Source organism: Heterocephalus glaber, unplaced genomic scaffold, assembly GCF_053883595.1.
Source record: "Heterocephalus glaber isolate CG9 unplaced genomic scaffold, H.glaber_assembly_v1.0 deba00001442, whole genome shotgun sequence".
In the NCBI taxonomy this organism is placed as follows: domain Eukaryota; kingdom Metazoa; phylum Chordata; class Mammalia; order Rodentia; family Bathyergidae; genus Heterocephalus; species Heterocephalus glaber.
The window spans coordinates 42,352,597-42,369,443 of record NW_028258296.1 but is presented as its reverse complement, the minus strand read 5'-3'; the positions used below and the strand labels follow the sequence as shown (position 1 = coordinate 42,369,443).

The following is a 16,847-nucleotide window of genomic DNA, read 5'->3' as shown; positions in this document are numbered from 1 at the left end:
TAGAATCTTACTGTCATTCTTTCCCTTTTGTTCTCATAAAACCAATGACACAAAGGTTAAAGCCACTGAGAAGGAAGGTTTTTCAACAAGTGCAGTTCTGCTCATCGCTTTTCAAATGAGCAATTAATAATTCATAACAATCAACTGAGTTATGAGTTCCTCCCTCAATATGTTTCTAAACATGAATAGATTAAATGGTAATTGCCATCAAATCTTATGTTCTATTTCATGTGCCCAATAAAAGTTTATCTTTTGGCGCTCACTTTGTATTTCCCCTTGATATATTCATAACAAAGTGCAATGTACTATATTAAAATATTTATTATTAACCTATCAAATATTAACCACTTTTAAATTGTATGGATGAAAGAAAACAAATAGATTATTTGTTTTAAGTTTTCATGATTTCCCTTATTTTAATATGACTTGGATTTGTATGATACATGCCAATAAAAACTGATGAGGTGAGACGCTGTATGAGTGCCTTCCTCTTATCTGAATTTTTCCAAGTTATATGTTTACCACTAAGCTAAATCCCCGGCCCTATTTAAGGTTCACTTTTTTTTTTTCTTTTTTCGTGCAGGAGATCGAACTCGGGACCTTGCGCTTGCGAGGCTGGCGCCGGAACCACTGAGCTAAATCCCCGGGCCCCAAGTTATATGTTTACCTGGACTTCCGAGCTAAAATTATTCCAAGAACATAAAGTGATAAAAATAAACAATTAAGCACATTAACAAAAACACATTGAGTTTAGGAGTCAGGCTGTTCTAGGTTAAAAGCCCCACTGATTTTTCTAGGCATCTACTTCTTAAACTTTATTGTATATCAGAACCTGGAGATCTTGTTAAAATCAAATCAGCAGGTCTGTGGTGAAGGCTGAGATTCTGCATTTCTAACAAATTTTCCAGTGATGCTGAAACTACTGGTGGGAGGATCATAGTTTTAAGTTGTTGGGAGAATTTAGCAGACTTATTACCTAGCACTTGGAGCCTCAGTTCACCCATCTATAAACTGAGAATAAACCCTAATGTAATTTTGCAGATTAAATAAGACTATAAATAACTGGGCTGACACATGGTAAGCCTTAATAAATAGTGAATTTTGTCATTATTTTTAAATATTAATAAGGACAGTTAATCTATGACTTATTTTTTTTTAGTACCTCAACTGGAATATCTTTAAAGTTACAACTCAGAAAATTTTAATGGTTTGGGTCACTGATCATCAGAAAAGAAGGCTGAAAAAGTGGTACTGGAAGTTAGTGTTCTTAGATTTCAACAAGAGTGAAGTCTGATGAACTTGAGATTTCTTTTGAATTGTCAGCCCTTAGAGAGCAGGTACATTTTATTTGTCTTTTAGTGCCACACTTTAGCATAATTCCTGGCATATACTAGGACTTCAAAATTTGTTAAACAAATGATTGTGTGAATTAATGCATAAATAAATAAATGAACAAATTATTTAATAGACACTCAATGATTTGGACATCTTTTTCAGGAAGGGACTTCAAAAGAAAGAGCAAGATTGTATTTAGGAAGCTTCTTCTATCACTTTGGTTAAATTAAATTTAGCAACAAAGATGGTATGAAGGACATGGGTTTCCTATAGAGTATGATCTGATCTCATTTGTTGTACATGAAAGAATGTGTTGAACATGACTGACTTAATCATGCTTTATTAGATGTTTCTATCAAGTGAAGCACAAACCCTTCCGTGACAAGACTCTGGACAGTCTTTAGTAAAATTATTACTTCAAAAATTTGAAGGCCTAATCATTTTAGTTGGAATTCATACATAGTGTCCCTGTATAGCTTAGCATCCTTGTTGCAAATTCAGCAATTTTAATTAGAAAGAACAACGGTGCAGTATCTTAGGAAAGAACACTTCTCAGATGGCGCCTTTAAAAAGCTGAGTCAGCAACATCATAGAAAATGTAGTGACTGTGTCCTCTGACTTACATCTCTAATAAAATACCAAATTATCTTGGAACAAGCCCTCCCGTAAATTCCCAAACTATATTTTTTTGTTCAAAATCCATGTGAACAACGTAGTGCTCCACATATTGATTTTTGTGACAATGAATACAAATTAACACGTGAACTAAGTAAGTACTTTAGGGTTAACAATATTAATTAAAAAGAGTGCTAAATGTAATTCTTATAAACAATTACATCAATATTTCATTATTTTTGTAGTGTTTCAACTCTGAGTCACATGCCCACTTTTTAAAAAAGAGTTGTAGCTCAGAAAAAGTAACTACAATATATAATGTTACTCCTAAGCTTTTTCAGAATGGGGAAACAAATATTGTTAAAAAAAATACATTAGCTATGGTTTCCATTTTTAAAGTGAACATCACACAGACTTTGAATGATCCAGAGTACTATGAGGATGAGTCAGCAACTGAGGTAGGATGCAATATCCAGTCAAGATGAAATCCAACTGTATTGGAATTTATATAACAATGATCAACTGCTCTGCATTTACACAGGTCTCTACTTCCTACCTTGCAGCAATGGCTAACTGAAGGATGACCTTAATTTTTAAAAACAGAAAAAGTGACAAAGATGGGATGAAAAGCATATATGCATTTAAATAGGGATGGGTCATGACATTGTTCTTGTAGGGAATCCAGAATGTTATAGGTTTAATAGGTTTAATCACATTGAGGCAGGAAGGGAAGAGATTCACAGAACTGACCTGCACTTTATTCAGAACAATTACTTCTAATATTAAAGGAAATGGTGGAAAATAAAACCTGCATTCTCAACATATTCTGCATGTCTTTTTTCCTATACCCTTGGTGTTGTAGCTTTATATTACTATAACTTTTAGGAGAGCTTCCTGTTTATATGCAAGGTGACAGGTTGTTCCTGCAGAATGCAACACAATGATTCCTCACACCAACATGAGCAATCCCAATCATATTATGACCACCCTGACTTTTCTTTCATTAGTTGCTGATTCCTAAATTGATGCTAAATTGGCTTGGCTGTCCCTTAAAACCTTTAAATAGTTGGCTTTGACTATGTCTGTGATCTTGCTATGGAAATTAAATGGTCAAAGCCTTCATGTTTCTTGTAATCCTAACATTTTTTTAAGGTCAATTAGGGCCTTGCAAATATGAACCAATTGCATCAACTACCTGTGACATCCATGTTGAGATTATAATGAAATGTATTTTTTTCTTATGATCTTTCCTGACTTCTGCTTCATATTCTCTCCATTTTACTTAATAGCTCCTCTGTTTCCTCATTTTTAACTGCTGGGTGAGTTTGAAGTGAATCAAACCATGATTTGCAGGCCAAATTCAGCCTGCCTCCTGTTTATTGTGGTCTATGAACTTAGGATTGTTTTTACATTTTTTTAAATGATTGAAACAAAAGAAGAAGAACTATACTTCTTGCCATATGGAAATCATAGAAAATTCAAATTTCTTTGACCATTAATAATATTTGATCAGAATATAGCCACACTCATGTGACTCATGTCAATGTGGTCTGTGGCTATTTTGTGCTGCAGTAGCAGAGCTGAGTTATGACTGAGGCCGTATGGCTCACAGAGCCAAAAATAGGGACTATCTGGCCCTTTGCAGAAAAAAGTTTGGAATAAATCATCAAAGCTTCTGTCTCCATCTGCAAAGTAAAAAATGACAAAATCCTATAAAATGCTACCACAAGCATGACCAACAATAAATATCACTATTCCTGTATCACTAATCAGGGTTTTGAGTTGGGGAATTACCCTCTTTAAAAATCTCAGTTTTGCTATCAATAAAATGAGGAAAATCTTTTCTCTCTTGTGGAAGGAGATAATGCATAAATACTTCTGACATCTAGAATAATAGCTATTATTTCTCAGAATCTGGCCTATATGCAAAGAGCTTAGACCATTTGTGAGATTTCAGGATCAGAGTTTCAACTGGGAAGAAATTTTAGAGCATAAGCCTGGTCAGGATTTTACAGAAGGAACAGCAAGGAGAAGGTTCGGGCTTAATTAAGGTTAAGCACTCATTCCTTAAGGAGATGGTAGTGGTTACTCAGAATGAAGATCACTGACACCAGATCTAAGGCTCATTTTCTCCTTGCTGTGTGGTTCCTTAGAATTTAGTTATCAAGAACTTCCCACCATGGTCTATCCCTGACTGCTTTATTCCAAAATTCTGTTCTAATAGATGCTGGAAAATGATCCTTCACCTACATGAAAATTTTCTTCTACAAGTTTCACAGGGGTTGGCTGTCTTACATTTGGACTGATTTTCACACTTAGATATTGTCTTTCCATACACAGCTTTACAAGATTTTTATATTCACTGTCACACATACAAATTCATACATATGGTCACTAGTGTGTAAAGAATGGCTAAAGGTGAAATTCTATGTATGTTCTTTCTAAAGTAAGGAAAGAGCTTCACATACTGTATCTCTGCTTTGCCTCCCGACCATCTTATTGTCAGGTAGGACCAGGCTGCTGCATTCAATCTACGGTAAAGTAGAAGAAATTTTGCCTGCAGCTTTTCATGAGCTTTGGCATTTTACACACTCTTCACAGTTAAGCTTGGCTAATTCTCAATATTCTCTTCAAATAAAGGGGAAAATTAGCATGGATTGCCAAGTAAGCACGGCCAGTGGGCTCTGGGTTAGAGCTGAGGGACATCTCTAGTACAGGAAGAGCACGGCCGAGCTCAGTAGCAGGCCTGTATGTAAGCCTCAGAATGCTAGGAGGTGCTGGAATGGCTATCTAGTCTGGACTATCTGTATTCATCTTATGTTGAGCTTCAGCAATTCATGAGCTTCAGGGTTTGAATGCATTTAGGATATGATCCTACTGTGGAAGGTATTCTGAAAAACTCACTCCTGTCAAGCCAGCTCTGTCAGTTTTTGCCTCTTCTAGTTTCTCTGAGGGGAGCATTTAGTGTATGGACAGTTCCAGTACTTTCTACAGCATAAGCCCAGATACCTTATCCTTCCACTCAAAGGTGGCACCAGGTTCCTGACATATTAGAGGTTGGGGGACTTCTTCTAACAATTCCAAATTAAAGTTCAGAATCAAGGGAAAATAAAATCCGTAACTGGAAAGGACCAACATCACTGTGTGGTGTGGCATCTTTCTACTGAATCCAGAAATTTCACCAGTGGGACAACCCAGGGCTTTGGTTTTCTGGTTGGCAAAATGAGTCTTTCCCTCTAAGAAGACTAACCAGTATATTTGTAATGTCAACAAATTGCCACTTCTTGTATTCTGTTTTCTTAACATTTTCTTTTTTCAATTGCTTATGGGAGGCCCTGGTGGCTGTGTTCAAGTATCACTGCCCTCCCGCACCAGGAGCTGTACAGCAGAAACATCAAGGGCTCTCTCTGAATACTCATCATTCATCCCTCTCATCTATGTGGTGCTCAGCAAAAGAACTAATACTGGTGCTCAAGTTGCTAGCAAAGAAATTAAAAGCTTGCATTCAATGATGCTATTCATTTTATTGATGAGATCAGCATTTAGTGGTAGAGATAGAAGAGCCAAATGGCTGAAATCATATGTCTGGGACTCCGAATGCTCCAAAGCATCACAGACACACGCTTCCTTAAGAGACATGCTGCCTGTCAATGGACTCAACATGTGAGGTCAGCTGGCGTAATGTGAACTGGACATTTTAATGTAACACTGCAAATTGGAAGAGACAGCAACTAGAGGCAATTGAAAAATTACAAGTTAGGTGCAAGGTATTTGTCCAGGAAGGTATAATCTTCATCTCACAGAAGCAATTGGAAACATTGCTTTAATATCTTCACGATCACAAGTTGTCAGGCTCAAAAAAGTTAATCTCATATCAAAAAAAAAAAAAGAAACAAAAGGAAGGGGATCGAGAGATGGATAGAAAGAGGAAAGAGGGAAGAGAAAGGAGATGAAAAAAGAAATTAAGATGCACATATATCAACTTCCCACAAGGAATGTAAACATTACATACCACAAACATGTATTATAAATAAAATGATCTGAAAGAAAAAAAGAAATACAAACAAAAAATAAGAAGACAGAAAGGAAATGTCTCATCCTGAATTATAGTAACAGAAGATCTGTGATGAAAAACAACGTCTGGAATAAATGGAGTTATATGTCTTTAGCACCTGAATTTGGAGGCTAGAACATGGGTAGTGATAAGTATGAGAGGCTGATATCTGTGGGTGAAGAGTTATTAGAATATAGAAGATTTTTCTAATAATCCCAAACTGTGTCAACTAATAGAAACTGAGTTAGGCACTCCCAAAGCACGTTTCCTTAGCTCTATGGGCCTGTGTTAAAGTCAGAGTTGAAAAGTTGAAGAGGTCCCAGAGGGCTTTTCACTGAACATTCCATTTAAGCCAAAACTCTTCAGAAGCATCACTAATAGGAGCCCATTCAGCTTCTGTTTGAACTCATTACCCAGTGCACTCCACACTGTATTCTTCAACAGTTAGAGGAAAGGGTTCTTCTAGTGATGGGCTTCATCTATCTTCTTGAACCAACTGATCTACCTGATACAGCATAGCTCTCCAGGTACCAGCTGACATCTGCAAGATGCCCAAGCATATATTTACCAAACACCTCCAACTCTTTTATATGAAAACACCTGCATCAAGAAGAGGTGCCACCTGCATCAATGTTCTCTACATTTAGCATGTTTCACAGGGCAAGACTTGATATGGGTTGCTCAGGGCATGCTTTGGTGGGATTAGAAACTCCTTTGTTCTTTGTTCAGCCTGAAATTATCTTGGCTTCTTTGCCACTCATGCCATACAGTCATCTAGAATTAAACTTGGGTGTTATCTAGCAGTTCCGAGTCTTTGTCATTTGAGCCTCTATTCATGTAGCTCTGTACCATCTGTATTTTTGCAATTTTTTAAAGGAGAAATTTGCAGCAGTGGCCAGCGCAGAGTAGAGACTAAATTAATGCTTATCAGAACCTCATAAATTTGACTGTTGGATTATTAAGTTGGTTACTTTTGATGTCTTACATTTTCTCTGTAGTCTATTGGGAAAAATTGCACTTTTATTATAAAAAATGTGTATGTGTGTATACACATACACTTTTTAAAGGAGTCTAAAATTTTACCTTTTTGTCATAAATATTTAAACTTTTTCTCAAGGTCTGGGATAATACAAATTGGGATTTTGGTAGCATTTATTTCTTTATATGATACTGGCCTCTACAATGTCAATCAGTGATTTTCTTAGATCAATCGACTACTTCAGTTTTTTGGTGAAGAAATTCTCACCAAACAATTTTAGCAGAATAAATCTCTTAGTAGGTATCTTGATATTTTAATTCCCTTATTTTGGAAGAATACAGAACATTCATATAATTTTCTATTGAATAGTATGTCCTGCAAATGCTTGTCTTTGATATACTCTCACAATGCCTTTTTTAAATAAGGTCTTTGGTTTGCCTGAAAAATACTTTACTGTCTTACCTTCTAGTTCACACCACAAGTCTACTTCTTGACCTCCGTCTCTCCTTTTTAATGCTATTATGTATTTCCTTAGAGTACATTTCACTCTTGTATACCATTATTCCAGGCAGGAGTTGCATTCCATCTCCATGACACCCTCATATGTATTTATCCTTACCATTAAATGTTAATGCTCTAGATATTATTGTAGCACATAGTATAAAATGGTTCCTCAGAGATCTCCATATTCTCCTTCTTAGAACCTGTTATCGCATGTGGCAACGAGACTTTACACATGTGGATAGATTAAAGGCCTTGAGATGCACAGATTACCCTAAGTTATCTGTGTAGGATTTAGAAGTGGAGATGCTGGGGAGTATCTCAGTAATGGAACATTTGCCCAGCATGTGTGAGGCCCTGGGTTCAATCCCAGAACCCCACAAAAAAATAAAGACCTTTTCCTACTTGTAGTCAGAGAAAGAAGTGATGTGATGATGGAGTAAAGGCACAAAGAGTTGGAAAGTTGCTGGCTTGGAAGATAGAAGGAAAGGAAGTGTAAGCAAAGGAATGCAAGGAGACCTCTAGATGTTAGTGAAGACAAGAAAGCAGATGCCCCCTAGAGCCAGCACAGAGGCATTCTCGTGCGACCCTTATTGACTTCACAGTACTGAACTGTAACACAACACATGTATGGTGTTTAAAGCCAACAGATTTTTGGTAACTTGTTACAGGAGTAGTAGAAATCTAATATAGTTATTGTATATTCTCAGCAAAGGAATGTATCTAAGCCATAAAGTTTTATTCTCCAAACTTTCTTTTACCTGACACCTGAAAATAACGATTTTTAAATTGTGAGTGTTTGTGTGTGCATGTGTGTTTGTGTGTTTCTGTAGTATCTACAGTATCTGTTTTGGCAGTTGTATCATGGTATTTTCCAGATATTTATTTTAATTACAAATTAAAAATTTCATTGATTAGGCCACTGAGCCTCCTCTTAAACCTGTTTCCCTGTTCTTGGTAATCTATGTCTTGAACCTTCCCAAGAGCCCATAGTATGATATGAGAGAACATGGCTTAGCAACCAAATCTCAGTCTCCTTCGAGCTTTGTGTGCTTAGTTCGTGATACCCTATAGCTCTTTTCCAAAATAATTTTTAATATGCCATCACATTTTTAAAGTTTGATCCAATTATGCAAACTATGAGTTCTTCTGAAAATACTATTAGTATTCACATTAGTTTGGTTAAAGAAAAGTAGCAATTAGTGGCTATAACAAACAATGCAGGACTTGTGTCATGTATGTACCCTCCAGGAAGGCAAAATATCTTCTCATCAGCCTCATTCACTCAACATACAGCTATTTCTGGCCTATCAAATCAAAAATTCAAAAAACCTATGTACAATCTTTTTGGTACTAGTAGTAAAGGTTAACACTTCGTCTTTTCCGTGAAGCATTTAGTGCTGCTTTCTCTTTAGAAGGTTTAGCTTTATTCTCTGGAGCTTGGCTATTGCCTCTCTTGATTTCTAAAGGGTTTTGTTTTTAAAATTCTCTTAATGTCTCATTCTTCTTTGGAGAACATCAACACCAATTTTGATTCTGCCATGCCTCCTGGAAGCCTTTTTTACTTCTGTTTTCTTTCGTGGGTTATTTGTTCTGTGCTGTCTAAAGACCGTTCATCCTGGTGGTTTTCAAGTGTTTCACTTGTTTGTTCAGAGAGACCAGTTTGTATTTATGAGGCATGGGATTGGTGGCCTTACAGGAAGAAAGTTCACCAATGAGCCCAGAGTTATTTAATTTCCACAGCTGAAGCCACACAATGAGTTTTCAGGTCATTTCTACCTCAGCCTTTTGTAGGATCCCTGTCTCTAATCAAGGGTTTTGTTTTAGAATCCTGTAGGTATACAGTTTGATAGCGTCAATGAGGGCCTATTTTGCTGCAAGTTTTGCACTAATACATATTATAAGTGTTTTTCACACGGGTTCTTGCAGCATTCTGTTAATAATTTCCGCAATTACCATATGTGTTAGGTCTTTTTATTATCCTTGTTTTCACACACAAAGAAAACTAGGTTTAGAGAGTCCAAGTAATTTCCTCCAACTCTTGCAGGTACTAAGGGATGGAGATAGGATTCAAACCCAGGTCTGTATGACCCCAGAACCATTCAAATGGTGTACTCATTTTGTTCCACTCATAGGATGTAAGGTACGATGTTAGTAATTGTGTCACTTTTGGACTGCAGTTCCCCATGGTTCTCTTTGCAAGTCCTCTCAGGGCACTGGAGCCCTGGCTCTGGAATTTTCAGGCTTTTCCTGAAATCTACCATGGTCCCATTTAGTGGCATTTACCTAAATATTTGCTTATTCCCAGCACATCACTTCCCATGACACTTTGAGTCCCACTCTATCATTGCTTTCCTTCTTGGTGTGGGTTGCTTGTTGTCAGATTAATATCTCTGACACTAATGTGGCCAGCTCAAGGATGGATTCAACTCAGGGAAAGCACAAGTGTGTATCAGAGGGAAGAGGGAAGAAAGTAGAGAGATGTTCTGTAAATATAAAACACAAATCTGGTTCCAAAGATCATGAAAAAATGGTGGATGTATCTTTAATAATTTTGATATAAATTGTATTGAAGTTATAATTTTTATGTGTTTGGGGTTAAATAGGGTAAGTGGTTAAAGTATATTTTTCTGGTTTTGTTTTACTTTTTAACTGGTATAATGACACATCAAAAATTACATATGTGGTATGCATAACTATCTACTGGTATGCTCTACCATACAGGATATGACTTGTAGTTACTTAATATTAGTTATCTATGTATAAGTGGAATAGAAAGTTGGTGCAGAATTTAAAATAGAAAAAATTATGAATGACAGGAGGAAGTTTCTGCTTGGATTTTAAAATTTCTGTTCCATGTACACACGGACATGCTATCTCCCTTGACAAGCTTTTAAGAAGACCTGATAATCTCCAGAGAAATGAAGCTGAACCAAATGGCAGCTGTCTAAGCATTTCTACATGTTTCCTAACCTGAAAGGCTTAAAATTAATATTGATTTTTGTCATTTATTTTATCTTGAAATTTAAATATCCATTAGATTTATTACCTTTAGATTTTTGGTTAAGATTCAGTGATGGGTTACAATAGCAAATGTGGTATTAAGTTATGTAGATATTGAATTTATGAACTCTGGTGCTCCAGGGTAGCTTTCAGTTCAAGAAATATATTAACCACATATGTATCACCCTTCATTTTGTGGTGAGGATTTCCAGGCTGGGTTCCTATGGTGCCACTTAATTTATGGTCTGGCCAGGTACATGGATCTCCATACAATATTTCAATATAAGTGGTGCCAGCTGTCATAGGGAACTGAGATGAGCTTCAAAGAAGCCAGCTGGATAGCTGATAGATTTGCTCTTTTATACGTAGGCTAAGGCACTACATAGCCTTTAAAGCTTGTCAGCGGTTTGGGCCTTTTTCTGCTCTGAGAAGCTGCACGCATGGCACCAGCCTACACAAGCAAAATCAGCCATGCTGCAGCAGGCAGAGGGCAACTCCCAGAGTTACTTACGTTGACAGCCGTAGTGCCAGGAATTTCCCGGCAGACACTCATCACACTTAGGCCCTGTTGTTCCAGTCTTACACTCACAAAATCCTGAGCCATTACAACGATCATGGATTGAGCCCAAAGGGTTACAATAACACTCTGTAGAAACAAGACAACACACAGGCTGGAGACAAGTCCACATGGTTTGCAAGTTATCAACACAGGAGCATCACTTACTTAAAGAAAGATGTCTGTTAATGAAATGCTTTGCAAATATGTCTATTTCAGGACCATTCATTTATTTCCTCAGCCTCCCACCATATCATTTTTATGATATGGGAAGAAATCAACTGAAAACTTCCATGGGAATAAGACATCATGCTTTTCACTGGCAATAGATCATAATGGAGATTCCATTTGCTAGATTATTTTTAGATGGTTTAATGCACACCATGAGAAGTTTGTATTTCTAGGATAAATCAATACACCATCAATGTAAAATCTGTTTTGAATTATTCAAATGGGCTTATCTGTTAAACTCAATATCTGAGAACTGCTGAACATTTTAGAAGTGCAGTGTGAATGCACTTTGCCCACTCAAAGGTAGTTTTGCTTTATGATTTGAGATAGTGCCTTAACTTATCTATGTACATACTGTTTTGTGATGAGCCCTTAGATACTGTACTGCTAGGCCAGGTAATACAACTTTATGTGGCCTACATTAACAATCACAAAAGAAAAAAAATTTTTTGTAATCCTAGATAAATTTCAACATAGATATAACTTGAGATGCTTATTTTACTTTATAATGTCTGCTTGGCAGGACAGTAAAACTTTGCATAATAAAAAGTAAACAGAATATTTTCTTGATTCCTTTCACATTCTTATATATGATATTTTCACTTCTGAAGTGCTATTATATTTAAAGCTTGAACCGAAAGTGGGAATTCCTTAGGCTTCCATTAGCTGGAAGGGTAGTACAGGTAATTTGCAGTTTACAGCACGTGTGAGACAACTCCATTCCTCATTACCCATTGTGTAATCTCTGGTAGCATATTATGCCTCTCATCTTTCAATTTCTATTATTTTAAAATGAGCCCTTTAAGAGCTTCTCTTGCTAAAACCCATACATACAAAAATCGTATGTTCAACCAACCAACCAACTAACCAACTAAAGTCCTAATAATTTTAGTTTGATATAATCAAGTTTAATTCTTTAAGATTAACAACGGAGATTCAGGCTTTATCATTACAGAGGGACATGGGTTTTGCTCTAACTTTATATTTTACAGACTAGATAATTTCTTTAAACAAGGTATGGTGCCTTAAAATCATGATTTATTTCAGGGTAAGTAAATTTTTAACAACAATGTTTTTACAAAACAAATATTGTAAGACTAACAGTGATATATGTATATAAAAATCTAAATAAATAAATTCTAAAATCTCCCCTCTTTGCCTGACTAGGTTTGTACTTAATAACTAAGATTTTATTTTAAGTGATGTTATCTATTCTAATGTACATGTGTACATAGGAGCTTCTTTTAAAATATATATATATATTTCAAATATATTTTAAAATCGTAATTTTGTTCTGTTTTTTTCAGTGTTTGTAGTATGTATATAGAAGTGTGTACCTAGACCAAAACAGTGAAATGTCTGTTACTATTTAAAGTGTGTAAGTTAACAATGAATCACCAACATATGTAAACCAGTTAGCAGAATTACATCTGGCCAACATGAGTTCACATACGGTTTTAGTTAATTAGCCATAACAATTAATTAATATAAGATTTTAAATGCATAAATGTAAACAAAGTAAAAAACAAACAAGGGAACAGTGGAACATCTCTAAACCATAGTACAATTCATGGTTTTTCATAGGAAAAGTTGAAAAGCATAATGTTATTCAAACACTCATGGAAACATATGACAAGGGGAGATGTGGTTTTACCCTCCACCTTACAAATATTTTAATTTTTCAAAAATATCGTCTACAGAGCTATATTTAATGGTGGATGTGGGGTAATGGGAATAGCGTTGGATGATCATATTTTATTCCTTAAAACTATGAAGAATATACAGAACCCCTAGATTATAAAACAACATGAAATGCTTTTGCTGAGCTTTATTTAAAAAGTTACACTAAAATTGATTTATAGATATTAAAATCGTCTTATACCTCTGATTACGTGATCTTTGGTTTCAAGGAGAATTAAAAATAATACATCAAAACTTTGAGATATGTTTAGCAGCAACTGTGTTTCATTCAGATGCAAAGCTTGTTAATCGTGATTATTAACAGTGATTACCCAAGGTCACAAACTATGTATCCTCTAGCTTCCTGCTTAATGCTGAAGTTTATATGAAACAGAAGCATGCAAGGATGTCATCTTCATGTAATTTTTGCGTCATCACAAGGTAATTACATGAATCTTTGGAGACACGGTGGTGTCTGGAATTGGTATAAAAAATGTGTAAATTCACCAGGAATCACAAAGCCGCAATTATGGTGCCAATGTGGACTAGCCAGCTGTATTTTATATTTGCCACACTCTAAAATGATGCAAATACTTTAAAACATCTATTTCAACAGAGACTACATTTTTCAAAGGTATGAGCTGTTCCCTTACAGGCAGCATGGAAAATTTCATTGCCAGTTGTTAAGGACTTGGCAAGGAACACTTAAAAATGTTTTTAATGCAGACAAGAGTTAGATGAAGTTCAAAGTTTCCAAGATTACTGCCTAATTCTGTGAAAATGAGTTAGATAAACACCCATTCATTCTTATTAGTGCTTTCTAGAAAAAATGATATTAAAATTAACTCTGAATTACTTAGTGCATATCCTTTCAAATTCAATACTCAATCTTTTTCTTTAAGGTCTTTTTCTCTGATTCATTTAAAATGTTAACTATTGTAAAACAATTTAATCATATGTATTTTGAAAAAATAAGCAAACCTTATTCTTGTGTTCCTATTTACCATTTCTGTTGTTTCCATATTTATAGCATGACATTTATGTATTTTTACAAATGCCATTCAGTTGAATATATCCTACATTCAAAATTCAGACAACTACATGTCTTCTGATTTTTATTAATATCCTCAAATCTTTGTAACCCATGTGCTATGAAAGCAATTGAGCTTCTGTTCATAAGCTCATGTTGGAACTGTTGCTGTCATCCAAAAAGCATGATATAAGTGAAAATCTGACATGCTTAACTTTGCTATGCATGTCACAGTGGTTAGGAGAGAGTGTCAGTATTTGAAATCAGGAAGCTCTTGCTAATACTGTATGATTTGGGTCTGTTGGCCTTATTTTTCTCAAATAGCAAACAGGGGAGATTATGAGTGGAATACTTACCCTACTGTTTTGTTAGTGAGGATTAAGTTAAGTTTGCAGGTCAGTTCACAGTTGAGCAAGTGTTTCCTGTGCATCCCACCTGATCAAATGACTTACCTAAGGCACACAGCTACTAAATAGCAAACTGTGACTTGAACCCAGCTCTCCAGTTTTAAATTCAGTACTTTCTCCACTAATTCACAAATAATAAATAGGAAGATCTTTGAAAAATAGAAAATACTGTAGACGTTAATAGTATTATGTATACTTGGCCTAATTGAATTCAAAGAAAATCACACAGCTGTTTTATGTGACAGTTGGCAAGACTCTACATGACCTTGACAGGCCAATTAGAAAGCAACAATTCCAGGAATGCAGGTGGACTGCATTTTCTGATGAAAATATCACCTGTCATTTTCATTTTGTATATTCAATTTAATATAGTCCCTATATGTAAAATTCTACCTTTAAAATTGCTTACTTGTATAGCTATTAGTGTGGTAACAGATTCAGCATTTCAGATATATACAGTTCTACAAAGTAAGTTATGGTGTGAAATTCCATTTATGGTTTCTTATTTTTATATCAGCCTCCCTTTGTTAAAGACAGGTTCCACTCTGCAAAAGACAGGAGATTTTGGGTGAGAAGGGCACTTGCTTTCTCCCCAGGAGCAGTACTCATTTTGGGGGAGCAGCAAGAAGTTCTCAAGAGGCCACTGAGGACCCAGTTTTCCAGGCCTCATGTACTTTGGAAGCTAAGAGAATTAGTTGAGAGATATGCCTGTTTAGGGGCTAGTGGCAAATGTAATAAAGGAAATTTCATTACCATGGATGGAAAAGTCAGGCAAACTTCTACATTACCAATTGCTAGTAGCTTTCAATTCCAAATGGCAACATTTTAAATCCACCAATCCTTGCTGATCCCCAATTATATAAATAAGCTAGTACCCCAAATTTTCTTATCTATAATTAAAACTGAATTTCCTTTTTGAAGGCCATCAAATCAAATCAAAATTACCACGTTTTATGATTTCATCCAAGAAAAAGTGAAAAAACTGAAAATCTTCATTTTTTAAACATGATTTCTCTGATCATTATCTTTAAGGCAATAACATAAGGATTCACAATATAGCCCCCTCCCCCAGTATTATTTCAACCAGTGCAAGTGAATTTTAAGTCTACCACAAGGATATTTGTCCCATTGAGAAAGTTCTGACTCAGCTGTTTTGCAAATCATTAGCCTCTCCACCTTAGATTGCTCCCCATAGCTCAAAAGGCACAGAAGAAAAGCTGAAAGTATAATAGAACTGACCTATGCACACATTCTCATCGTCCAGTTGTGCGGAAGCATTTCTGAAGTAGCCCAGCCTGCATAACTCACAGTGCTGCCCTCTAGTGTTGTGTTTACAGCTCACGCAAATGACTGTATTTAGCAGATCGATATAACTGCATCGATTGGAGTGGCCGAAGCATTCACAGTCTTGCAAGGAAGAACAGAAATGTATACAGAGTGTATACAGTAGCAGAGTAATAGCACACTACATGCTTGGATAAAATGAGGAATGGAGAAAAGATGGAATGGCGTCACATATATGTGAATCAGCATGACACATGGCGGGAGCAGGTGGCTGAGACTGGCATGGAAGTGGCATCTGTTTCAAGCAGGACAGAAAGGTCGGACACTCAGAACATGACTGAAGATTGTTAATTTTTGGCAGACAAGATGAACAGAAGCATTTGCAGGTGTACACCTTTTAAAATTTGAGAAGGCTTGATTTCCATTGATGCAAAAGTCTAATTTTTGCACAAGGAAAACTTCACTGTTTTGCACATCTCCCCCATTTTCTCTTCATATTTGCAGTCTTTAAAAAGGGGAGCAAAGCATATGAGCATTGAGGGTCTGAATCTGCCATTCTCCCATGGCGCCTTTGTCTCACTATTGTTTATGCAAGACAGTAACTCAGTTAAGATTTCATAGAAATCATGGCAAATTTCATAGGGATCCAGACAACCACAATTCTTTATCTTGTTTTTCCCCAATAATTATGTAATGCTTTATTTTTTCCCCCCACTGCTAAGAGGGGAAGATGGCTTTCTTATGCCTTTCTTCAAGTCAAATCTGCATGTTTATGTGCAAGAGAAAACACAACAAATGGAGAGATTATTTGTATGAAAAGAAGTACGCTTAAGATTTCCTTTTTCTTTCAAGTTTTATGCTACAAAAAAAGGGTTAGGCAGTTACTATACCTCCAGATTTCTCTTCCATTTTCTCTCTGAAATGTGAGAGATGCCTCTGGGGCTTAGGAGTGATGGTGGTAAGAATCAGACAGGGAGATGAAGAATAGAAGATGCGTGCACCTGGGGAGGATGGACTGTGACTAGATCTCCTCTCTTGCAGCTCAACCAAAGAAAGAAGTTGTTAATCTAATTCAATTTTTAAAAACAGAAATGGCAAAGAAATAATTATTAAACCAATAGAAAAAAGTAAGGAATAATGAGACAGGAAATCTATTGCATCTTGTCAAACTA

At 36.0% G+C, this 16,847-nt stretch overlaps 1 protein-coding gene across 1 annotated transcript in view; it reads right to left on the bottom strand.

The window, feature by feature from the left end:
• Positions 1–16,847, bottom strand: part of Ntng1 (netrin G1) — a 327,676-nt gene that overhangs the window by 32,517 nt on the left and 278,312 nt on the right. The window contains exons 6-7 of the mRNA XM_087213204.1: positions 15,631–15,798; positions 10,999–11,133 (exon numbers count right to left, since the gene is read on the bottom strand). Of these exons, the coding sequence (XP_087069330.1) occupies positions 10,999–11,133; positions 15,631–15,798 (303 nt within the window). The remainder of the gene's footprint in view (positions 1–10,998; positions 11,134–15,630; positions 15,799–16,847) is intronic.